General features: G+C 37.5%; 1 protein-coding gene across 1 annotated transcript in view; it reads left to right on the forward strand.

Annotated features, from left to right (window-relative positions):
- Positions 1–12091, forward strand: part of b4galt2 (UDP-Gal:betaGlcNAc beta 1,4- galactosyltransferase, polypeptide 2) — a 153836-nt gene extending 141745 nt beyond the window's left edge. The window contains exon 7 of the mRNA XM_046852555.1: positions 8681–12091. Coding sequence (XP_046708511.1) covers positions 8681–8831 — 151 coding nt within the window. The 3' untranslated portion in view covers positions 8832–12091. The remainder of the gene's footprint in view (positions 1–8680) is intronic.
- Positions 12092–12495: the final 404 nt, after the last annotated feature.

Here is a 12495-nt window from a genome sequence, read left to right on the forward strand (position 1 = left end):
TCCAGCGTAAAAACGTGCCAAATCAAACATGCGGATGATCCGCTGTGGCGACCCCTGATGGGAGAAGCCGAAAGAAAGTGTTTTTACTACTATTCAATTTAATTAAGTTCGATTTGTATAATTTGAATCTAATTATGGCATGTGTTATTCAAACCCATTGTAGTAATGCTTGTATTAACTGCAGTACAAAAGCCATGTTCATGGATTCTAATGGATACCATCCACATTAATGTCATCATCTCGTATCATAGAAAACAGTTAACCATAGTGAAAATATGAACAAATCCATTAAAAAATCATCATCAATCCACCAATTCAGAATGTCATTTAAAAATAAATCTTACACACTGCTGTGTTAATGTGTTAAACATAACAAAAAAAATACTATACAAGTCTTTTTGGTGTATTATTCCAAAAACAAAGTGAATTTAGTATTTTAACCATGTATACATCTAACATTAACACGTTACTTCGTCTTGACTCATGTACTCAGAATGTGTCATTTTTGTCCATCACATGATTGCACACACTGCGAGTCCTAATGGTGTTACACCTGATGGTGTTTTGATGTTTATGTACTTGCGCCAGGAGTTTTGCCATTTGGAGTTGCTTTGGAGCAACTACAATGTGCAGATAAGAATTAGTCAGCATTGTAGAAGACAAATGCAAAACACCCTTTATTAGCACATTTTAAAATGTCTTATTCTGCACTATAAGAGCTTTAGTTTTATATAAAAGGATTAAGGGATGCCTGTCTTTTTGATTAGCTCACGTTGGTCCTTTTTATGTCTGACTTCCTATGTTTAGACCTGCAGTTTGATTTAGTTAAGAGCCTTTGCCTGATTAGGGCTGGTTGTCTCGTGTATAAGAGCGCTGCATCATACCTTAAACGTGGATTAATTCGGAGGCTAATCTTGTATGAAAAAAAGCACAATTTATATTTTGTAATTTGTATTTGCTTTAAGCACAAATCCCTTTTCTAAAGCACTTAATAGCAACCTAATTCTGTTCACCTGTAAATAAACGAGTTAGCATAAAGTGAGTGAACTCAGAAGACTTTTACTGTGAATGTGCAGTCATGGGTAAGGATAACAGTGACTTGTCCTTAGATAAAATCCAGAGAGGCAAAGAGAGATTGGGTTCTCCAAGCATGTTTACCTGCTGATGAATGTTTGCCCTCTTTTACCACTCGATCACTGCCATCGCTGCCTTTGTTTTGGTCACTCCAGCAAAAGAGTTGCAGTCTCAGTAATGAGACACCGCTCTTGCCCGAGGTAGACAGCATGCTATTTATCAACATTGCACTGATTAGTTAACATCGCTGCCTCCTGAATATTAACTCCGGTTTAGCTTGAGCCCTCTTATAGACGATGAAGCCGCTCCACCTGAGGACATAAATCGTCAGCTTTGGCCATGGCTCTAATAGGCTTTGTAGCTTGTCTGATGAGATGAAAGCTGATAGCAGGGAATAAATCATGCCAGGCTTTATGAGGACTTGTTTAAAAGTGCACCCTGGTGATTCAGCTTCTATATGAAATGTTCATGATCATTTAGGAAGAAAATATTCAAGAAAATGTCCTTTGGTTTGAACTTTTCTAGCACTAAAAATGAAATAAAAAAACTAGGACATAGTGTTCAGGACTGAAGTGTTAAGAACTCAAGTCTTTGAGTACAAAGTTATTACAAATCTTATAGCTATCATCAGATAACACCAACATTAGCCAGCTACATACAGTGTTCTTAATATACTGAGTATTCTGATGTAGCCAAGTACTACAGGTCAGCTGGTACACATGTAAGTAATGTTTGTGTGGTTGCACAATATATTGTGTTGGGTGTATATATATATATTGATGTATTTTCCTAAATGTGTTAATACCTTCCATTTTATTATAGTAGTACAAAAAAATTGTATGAAATGTTTATTTTCAGGTAAAGGAAATGAGCCTTATTTGAAGCTTTTTACTGGCCACATCACAATACTTGGTTCCCCAATTTTCAAATCTCAGAACTGCACTATATTATCATTCATAATCAATTGTTTTGCAATCAAAAGAAGGCTCAGAGACTACATCCTGTCCATCTTTCACCTAAAAAATAAGCATTGCAGCTGCCTTATCTGCGGTTTTCTGATGTAAGAGCATATGATTGGGGTGCTATGGGCAGCAAAGTTTGTCTGTGCTACAAAGAGAACTGGAGGTATAGTGTAAGGAATTAGCACATTTTTGTATCATGTGGCATGTATTGTATCGTGATATTTGTTTTTATTTTCGTTATTCCTAAGAATATGAGTATGGCATTCCAATTTATTTAATTTTAAGTCAAGTGGCTTTTATTGTCATTTCAACTAAAAACAATAGAGTACACTCAATTTCTTAAAGAAGTATTTTCAGTTGGTTTTTGGCTCTCCCACACAAAAGGCTGGATAATAACCTGGTTTCAGGGATCTGCCACGCATGACAGTTTGTTTACCAATCAGGCTCTCACTTTTCCCTTAGTGTTGTTATTGCTTCTTGTCTTAGGAGGGTCTCAAAATACAAGATTCAGTATAAATAATATCAGACTTACTTGAAAATATTGAAGCAACCAAAGCTTACTGTTAGGGTTTACATTGTGTGGTGGAAGAGTCGTGAAATTTGAATAATGTTTGTGCAATGAAATGTTTAAAAATGTAAGTGATTATTTAACTTTTCGTGATAATCACTGCAAATTACAAAATTGAGTGGCTCCTAGACCTTACATTAGAACAGGGGTCACCAACATGGTGACACGCAAGGACCACGAGTCGCCCCCGTGGGCCTTTTCTAAAATAGCTCACCATAGATGCAGCTCACTGATAAGTGTCGCAAATTATTTTTTTTGCTATTCTTTTTTAAATCTGTCACAGATAGACCAAGAGTCAGAAACCGGAGTATGGTTAAACACCTTGCCTTTATTTAGTCTGAACATATACAAGGCAGAGGCTAAAGGAGAAGTACGAACCAGAGAGCTGGTATAATCCGTAAAGCAGGTAGAATCCGTAATGCGGGTAGTCCAGGGATGATCGCCAATGTGAACCGTTAAAGGAAAACCTATCGAGCTCTTCCTCCGAAGCGGAAGAAGGAGCATAGAAGTCCGGTAGATCTCTCATGGCAACAAGTAGATCCGACTGTGAGTGGGGTGGAATCGGGACCTTTTAAAGGTAATGGGGAACAGGTGTAGGTGAGAGGTTGAGTGAGAGTTAGAGCCTTGGAGGGAGGCGTGGCTGGTGGTTCCCTGACAAAATCACACTTGCATTAGTGTGAATTTAAAAATGACAATATCAAAATATAGATGACTAGATATAGATGAATATTATTAATTATTAATAATAACATATAATTAAAGGTAAATTGATCAAATTTGTTATTTCAGAAGTGTGTATCAAACTGGTAGCCCTTCACATTAATCAGTACCCAAGAAGTAGCTCTCAGTTTAAAAAATGCAGGTGACCCCTGCATTAGAATATACATTTAGACAAATGAAACATGCTGAAATGTATTTTGCTGCAAAGTGTACTAGAACATTTTGCATGTTTTGCCTCCAGGACTGTCAAAATACCATTGCTGCCATATATCTTTATAAAGTGTTTTGCCTGGATAAAACAATAATCATACTCTGTGCTACATATGTCATCACCATAATCCTATGTCCTCAAGGTATTGTTCATAAGGGTGTAAATGTACTAAATTGCTGTCTCTGCAAGAAAAAAGAAAAGAAAAAAGGACAAGGACTTGATAAAAAAAACCCCACCTTGGTAAACTTAAATGAAGATTTTAGTAACACTTTATTTAAACCTTATTATAAATGTGTGATATTTTGTTTTATTGATATCATGTCCAGGTGTTCAGTAGTCATTTAGTATTTTTTAGTGGTGATCATTATGATAGCTACAGCTCCCATGCTAGCTGTGTTGTTGTGCTTGATGTGACATGTATTTTAACCTCACATGAAAAGTTACTTTATGTGCTTAATGTCTTGCACAAAAGCAGGAAAAAAACTAGTATTTGCCTGATATTTAGCACTTTATTTCTTTTATACCATAAGTCTACATGTTTTTGAATTTATATCACATAACTATCACTTGTTACTAATCACTTATGCATGTTCCTTGTTGCACCCAATTGGCACACATTCAATTTTTTCAGTGTGGGTGAATCAATGTGTCGTTTCGTCTGACCGCTTTTTTTTTCTATGTTCATGTGTTTTTTTGTGTATCTCAGATTCATTCTTAGTCTTTATCTACTTTTGCTTAGTATCCATGTTTATGTTGTTGGCTTTCATAGGGTTTTGTAGATTTGGTTGTTTGTATCCACCTTCGCTTTAGTTACGTGACCAGAAGCTTGACAGTGAGACATACAAAAAAACAGAAATTACATAGAGATAATTATTGACCATGCAGAACAGGTGTGAGTGCTCATTAACGTGAGACAGGCCATGCTATGTTCAGTTGCTGATGGGTAGTATAGCTATTTTGTCGATTTCAGCATTGTCATCTTCACACTGCATGTTTGAACTCTTTTCATTGAAGTTCAATAGGATTCAGACCATGTCTCATAGAAACTACATGCTTTGAGTCATTATCCTGTTTGGAGGACCAATGCGATGGACTAAGATGGAGCTTGAGATGGAAAGTTTCTTTCCAGAATGGCACAGATTCAAGGATTCCAATGCCAGACATAACAAAACCATTTCAAAACATAATCAAGCCTTCATGTTTCACAGTATTGTGTTGTTTTCTTTAGGGGCTTCATTGTTTTGTCTGTGAACATACAGCTAATGTGCCTTGCCTAAAAGCTCCAAAGTTTCATCTGTCTAAAGCACATTCTCCCATTAGAATTGTGACTTGTCAGTATGCATTTTAGCAATTTTTAAGTAAAGAACACAATGGCAAGTAAAGAAAACAATGTAGTTTAAAATGTTACTAGAATCCAAATACAGTGGAATCCGCTTATCTCGACCTCGGTTACCTCGACAACCCTATTAAGTCGACGTTTTTGAAGTGGAACCGCCAAATTCTCGCTTTGTTTAAGCATTTTTTATCGGTTATGTCGCCGACCCCCTAATATCTTGAGCACAAGGGGGGAAAAAATTTGCCATTTAACGTCGGTTATCTCGGTGCAGCCGCAGAAGAACTCGCGGAAGTGGCGGAAAAATCAAGCCTTACAGCTGCTACAGGTGTTGTATTGTATACTGGTGAATCTCTGCTGTTAGTTAGTGCTAGTGTTCGTAGTGTTAGTAGGGGCGCGGCGCGGCTTTGGGAAGAAAAGCGCAGCCGTTGAGAGAGTGCCGGTGGGAAGGCACGTACCGGGATACGCATGAGCGATAACAAAGACCGCCGTGAACCAACATATACCAACAATAACGGACAGTGAGAGTGTGGAAGTTTAAATAGGAGCTGGTGATGATGATAAACGAGCACCATATGTGCGCGATTGAAGCCGGGAGCTTCAGAGAAAGCGGCCGAGAAAGCACCTGACACGCCGAAGGGAGCCGAAGGGGGCGTGGCAGGTGGATTCCTGACAGATAAACATGTACTGTATGTATTTTTATAGCATGCCTTCATCAAACAAATTGCGGCAACGCTGTTGTGTAAAAAAAACCTTCAAAAACACGTGCATGCACATTCTCATTTATTAACGCACATCATGTACATAAAGAAATTTCAAGCACGTTAATATATTGCCGCCATTTTGATTTTCGTTTTTCTCGATCATCGGTTACCTCGATGCTTTTTGGCGACCCCCTAGGACATCGACATAACCGGGTTCCACTGTATTTATACCAACAAGTATTACACATTTGTCCACGGCTCTATCTTCTATGACACATGGTTACATTAGTCAGATCTAAAAATGAATAAATTCTGCATATGCCATTAGTAAGGTATTATAAATAAGATATAATGGGGTTGGTGGTGTGTATAATGGGATTGTTAGTTTTGTATAGCATGGCCTTTTCTGTTATGCAGAAATAATCACAGGATTATATTGTGAAATTTTTATATTGTCACATCAATTCTGTTGCAAAATGCAAATCCACAGGTAAATACTACTCAATACTAGCTACAATACAACCATTCATTATGTGTTGTTATTTAACAGAGACTAAAATGTATACATTAATATGATGACATTCATGGAAGGAGTCTCTAATTTCAGCACTCATATATACATGTCAAAATTATAGATTGTCAATTTTTTTTTTCTATATGTGAGGCTTCAGACGGAAGGACTTCATATGTTGATGTTTGTTAGTCACAAGCTGCACTTCTTTTTTGTTCTTTTGTTCAGCACAAAGTAGGCGGATAGCTATACAAAGCAAATTTTTGGAGCATTTGACATTTGAGCATTGATTGGGGAAGCAGGTAAAATACAGTCATTTCAAATCATTACTAATGTCCACAGGGGGCTGTTCTAGGACCATTACTTTTTGTTTTATTCATCAGTAAAGAAATCATTCTATTTCTATTTTTGGATACTGATGCATTTGACATTTTGGTTATAAGAAACAAAGGTAAAAATGTAAGAAATGTGTGGTTGAATAGGTTCCCAGAGTCTATCTAGCTGCTGTAGTAAAGGAATATTTGTTCGACATGGTGTATGCAGGGCTGTACTCTATACTCTTTGTTATGTGATTATGGCTGTGTCACATGGTACAATACCATTACGGATAAAGCTGAAAGCCAGGTTACACAAGAAACAGTTTTATAGGCATTATAGTGTGGTTTAAAGACCAACGAACTAAGACAGGTCAAAGAATTAAGTTAAGAATAGCACTAAGCTCCATATTGTTCAAGAACTGTATCCACATAATTTCTCTGCCACTTGGGTTATTGAGTTTGTTTTCTCGTGGCAAGTCTTTTCCTGTGTGTACTGTCTTTGTAACTTTAATGTCATGTGACCTTGTGTCACAGGACCTAAGAGACACCTTGTATACTATGTTACAAAACACACTGCGTACTTCGCATAGTTATTGCATCATTACTATGCAGATCCTGTACATAGCTGCTTAATTTCGAATGAAAATGGCATGTGCTTGCTGCATAAATCTGAAGTAATTTATGAGAGCAGCAAAAAATCACTCAAATATGCACAACTAAGTGCAATTTATGTAATGCACTCTAATTTTTCCCCCCGGATACAGTTGGCCTTGTTCCTATGCCACTGCCAGGAAGCTTTTGAATTACTGGCATGAATGTATCAGTGATGGAAATGAAAAATTATATAAAGACACCCAGGCCTAGCCTAATAATAACTGCCTTCTGTGAGTATTATTACTTCAGTCATCTCAAGCTGACAATGTAGAAGTGACAATGTAGAAGAGGTTGGCAAATGAATATATCCTCTGTGCACAGCTCGAGAGCCTGCTATACTTCAAGGCCAGGGGGATGCTTGAGGATGTTACACAAGTGCCGTTAGATTTAACGTTTGAATCAGTAAGTCAAGCACAGGATACTTTTCGACGACTCCTTGAAGCGAAACTTTGCATTGCTTGCTTAACTGCTGGAATTGTGATTGATAAAGAGGTGCATCCAAACACAAGAATTCTGGACAGAAAGTCGTTTTGAATGCGCTTTTCTTAGCAACTTTGTTAGCTTTTGTTCAGGTGACATCATTTTTTTATTTTCCTAAAAAATTTTCTTATTTTCTTAAATCATGTTATATTTTCTGTCATGGAATATTGCAGAATAAATGCAGCTGTTAAAAGAGACATAAGCCTATTATAAGATAGTAAATTCACAATTATTATTTTATCTTTTATATGCAAATTAAGTCAATATACTGTGTGGCAGTGGCTTTTAGACAAATAATGTGTTGATTCAATGTGTTGGAGACAATAAATACGTGAAATAATATGCTGAATAAGAAACAGACGTATCATGCTCTTTTTTGCTATAGGTATGGAAGCAGTCTTCAGTGCAAGCATTTTCAGTAACAGTCACAGTGGTTTATAAATGCAGTGGATTGCAAAAAAAAACCTTTAAATGTAATTTGCACTCGTTTTGATTTGGAGAGTAATGACTCATGGTTGAAAGAGGCTTATTTCAGTCTTCGCATGAATGGAAAGCATGTAGGTTTGAGAACTATATATGGTGTTTCCCAGTGCACCACACTAATGTGTGCAATAGTTTGCTGGAGTGTATGTGTAAATGCATAAGAAGGGATGAATAAAGGAGGGATGACTTCCCTGTTATCGCTTTGCCAGTTCTGCCATCTACTGGCTGAGGTTGTTATAACAATGGAATATTGGATCTTTTTGATGTTCAGGATGAATTTCCTCAGAGTGGTAAAGTTGAAGAAAAGTGCACAAATGTGTAAAGGGTAATTGTTCCTAGCATGACAGTATTTTTATTTCTGATGTTTTAGGCCATAGATCTGACATTTTCATCATTGTAAATGTATTATTTAGCATTGGAATGGTTGCATGTTGTTTTGTTGGTTTTCCTTAAGCTGTTAATTATGTCAATTAATGATGACATACAGGTAACCAGGAAAGCGTTCATGTACTGATAAAAAGCATGCTATGTACTATTTAAACGTCATTTTGTGAGGCCTCTTCAGAATACCCTCAACAGTAGATTGAAAAATTTTTAAAGCAATCCGCATTTCTTTTGTGAATCCCCTTAAAATGTGATCTCTTGCTTTTTTGTTCTTGACAGGTTCAATAAAATTCAGAATACAAAGAACACCATGAGGAAGGACGGCATCAGCTCGCTGACATATCGCCTGGTCTCTATTAAAAAGTACCCGCTGTACACCAACATCTCAGTGGAGATTGGTAAACCACCCCCCAGACCACTCAGAGGATAGACCACGGCCAGGTCCACACACACACACACACACACACACACACACACACACACACACACACACACACGCGCACACACACACATATAGATACATACATATACCGGCCATGGCTGTGTGCCTCTGTGTGCAGCACTGAAATGCTGAACAGGTTAGTTCTCAGGAATACACTGAACTTGTTGTGGATTTAAAAACCATGAATCCTCTTCATTTCAGAGCTCGGACAAGCCATAGCGATATGAACGATGCTCTTATCGACCTTTCCGGTCAAACCTGGATGACTCAAATAAAACTTTATTTCTGGGCACAATCTCAAAGGAGAACCCTGTTCACTTGATGTACATCGGTCAGAACGTTTGAGAATCGAATGTCTCTTTTCTACCTGCAGCTGCTGCAGCGTCTAACTCTTTCTCTCATCATATCTGCGAAGCTGGAGATGATAAAGACACTTAATCTGTGCTTGACAAAGCATCTGAAGCATCTTCTCTATCGTTTTTTTTTTTTTCTGTTCTTTCTTATTTTGTATTTCTACTTCTACTTCCTGCTCTGTGACTTCAACCATGGAAGCACTGATTACGCTGAAAGCTTAAGAATTTCAGCGAACGGATTTGCATAGAGGGTGCACAGGCGCCTCGGCAACCTTTTATTTGCCCTGACTGGAGCCCTGCCTTTTGAATTGAGTAGAAAGGGATTCTTGGAACTCTCACTTGGAGACCATGGGAATTCTGGAAAATGTGTACATGGTCACCACCATCATATTCTTTAGAAGCTATGTGGAGTTTCTTTTTTTATTGATTGCTAATTTTTGCATAAAGTAGGTATTTCTTTTTTTTCAACTTTATGCACCTTAATATTAATTACTTTGTGTGTGTGAAAGAGAGAGAGAGAGAGAGAGAGAGAGAGAGAGGTCATGCTCAGAGAACACCACAGTGAACTATTCTTTAACACTGGAATGATTATTTTGCAATCATGCTTTGTCCTCACGCTTCTTTTTCTTTTTTCTTTTCTATTTTTTTTTACTTACCCTTTGATTGTTTTCATTTTCTGCCTATGCACACCATACTGATGCCTTCAGACGTCTTAGGAGGTGCTCGTGTGTTCTACTTTAGAGGTCTGTGTTAAGTTTAATCCAGCCACCCAATTCTTTTCCTCTGTCATTCCTTTTCATTTCATTCCTTGCCTTCTGTTTGACTCCTAGTCGTTTAGTTTTAATGTGCCATGCTTTTCTTCCACATGTTTGCATCAGTGGTGAGTAGGGTTGTTTTTAACGTCCTACCTTTTAGGGAACACTTCTCTCAACCGCTAATTGCATCTCGGAAATGTACAAAGCTGCCCTGTTTTTGCATTTACAGCTTAAAAGTTTGGTAGAGAAACTTCTAGTTCAGCAAACTTTGTTGGCAGGGACAGTATATTCAAGCAGGTTATTATGCTTTTATATTTATAATATACTACAACAGCGTTGTGGGATGTTCGAATGGTCAAAAGGTAGAGGCGCAAGCTACAAGACAAATCATAGGATAATATGTACACAGGTTCATGCAGGAGTGCACAAATATTCTGTTATTGCTAAAATGGTAATGCTTTGTATATGGTGACAGTGATGTATCATTGCTGAAAGGAGACTTTAGTGTTAGCTTTCGTAAGCTAGTAGTTCAAATATTTAGAAGAAATTAGCTCGGAGAGCACTGTGGCAAAAAAAAGGTAGAAAGGAAGGAAAGCTAGTGAGGGACCAACGGTTATAGCTGCCATAACATAAGTGATAACAGACTTTTGCACGCATTTCCAAAAGTTTTAAACATAACTACAAATACATGTATTGGTACGACTGTTGTTCTTTAATAAATCAACAAGTTCAGCTTGCTCTCGTTTAAGAGGAACAAAAAGCATACTTCAGGACGTGCTGAATATAGTCTTTGCATAACACCTCACAAATGTTTTTCTCACTTACGACACATCATGTCCTGGTTTTATTCCATAATTATTATAATATATTATATTTCTAATACTATACTTATGATTATACAAAAAAAACTGTATACAGTAATACCAAAGCATATCAACCATTTTGCTTGTCGACCGTGGTGCACATGTAGCTAATACCCCACATGCAAAACCTGTTATATAGTGCAGAATCCTACACGTGACACAAAATCATTATAGTATATTAAAAGTAACCATTATATCAGCAGTAATGGCCACAATGGCATTGTAGTCACCTGGGACTTTTTAACATATATTCCAAAGTAAGATTATTTCCTTTCTGGTTCTTCTTGATGATGTATCTGAACAGAAAGAACAAGAGTGGTACATTGAGCACGTCATCTTTTAAATTTTATTTCCCACAGCAGATATGTGTGAGTTTTATGAGATGTGAAGGGCGTATTTTTTTCCTCTCCTCTTCCCTTTATCGAGTCTGGCTTATGAACCGCAGTATACTGCAGCAGCCTTGTTCTTTTCTTTGTGTCGTTCTTTCTATTTTCTGTTGTTTTGTTTGAATTGCTGTGAATTTGTACATATACGACATACGAGGAAAATAACAAGCTCTGTTTGTGAGTTAGAATAGTGCTGTTGAATTGAATCTACAGTGTAGATGTGAAGGTGCACTTTTTTTTTTTTTTGTCAGTCCCAAGAAGGAGAAACATGTTGTTGGAACATAATCATACTGGTTTCTGAATGGAAACCAGTTTTTTGTAATCATCTACCTACATATCGTCGCTGCTATATCATGACGCTAGTCAGGAAGTCGTCTCGTTCCGTGTTTTGCACAATACAAGAAAGAAAGATGATTGGTCCTTATCAGTGACTATACATACTACAGAACTACTGCATACTGTAGGATCAGCTTAAGCACATTCCGGTATGATAACATTACTGTCGGGAGATTTTCTGCTGTATATCCTCCCTAAAGAAATAGCGCACTGTGTGTAGCTCTCTTTTGATGTTTATGCTCCCTTATGCTCCTCTTTCCTCTCCTCCCCTCTGTTCTCCTCATCCATTCCATTCCTTCATCCTTGTCAAGAAAAAGTAAAAAGTGAAATATATGAGAAAAGGGCAGGGGGCGCTCTGACTTATCACACGTGAAATAAACTTTGGCCTTCAAGCTTGGAGTGGCTTTTTGAAAACCTACTGAATCTACCTTTTCTTTTCTTTTTTTTTTTTTTGGTACATTGAATGTCAACATTTGGTTCTATGTAGAATGCATTATGTCATAACAAACATACTTTTTGTATACAATAAAATAAAGAAGAGCTGTTGCTTGGAAACCTGCGTCTTAATTGTCATACTCTTGTTTGCTGTGGATAAGAGAGTGTGTGTGTGCACGTGTGAGACATCTACAGGGCCTCAGACTGTCACGGTGTTGACAGTATCTCACATTAAGAGGACTTGCTAAACCAATAAGCAGTTATCTTAGAACTTCTCGAAGCACGAGCCGAAGCATGAAAGTACACAGTTTCATATTCGCACCATGTGATCAAGATGAATCCAACATATTTTCGACATCACACCCCATTAACACGCTCTACACCCTGTTAACACATTAGCGACAAAGGTGCGTCTATATACGATGAGCAGTTGTGACATCCCATAATATGCATCACAACAGGCTATTGTACCAGTCAGTACAACAATGCTGTACAGTACACGGTGGATTCTCAAACATTTTGTT

The sequence above is a fragment of the Silurus meridionalis genome, chromosome 6 (genome assembly GCF_014805685.1).
Source record: "Silurus meridionalis isolate SWU-2019-XX chromosome 6, ASM1480568v1, whole genome shotgun sequence".
NCBI classification, from domain to species: domain Eukaryota; kingdom Metazoa; phylum Chordata; class Actinopteri; order Siluriformes; family Siluridae; genus Silurus; species Silurus meridionalis.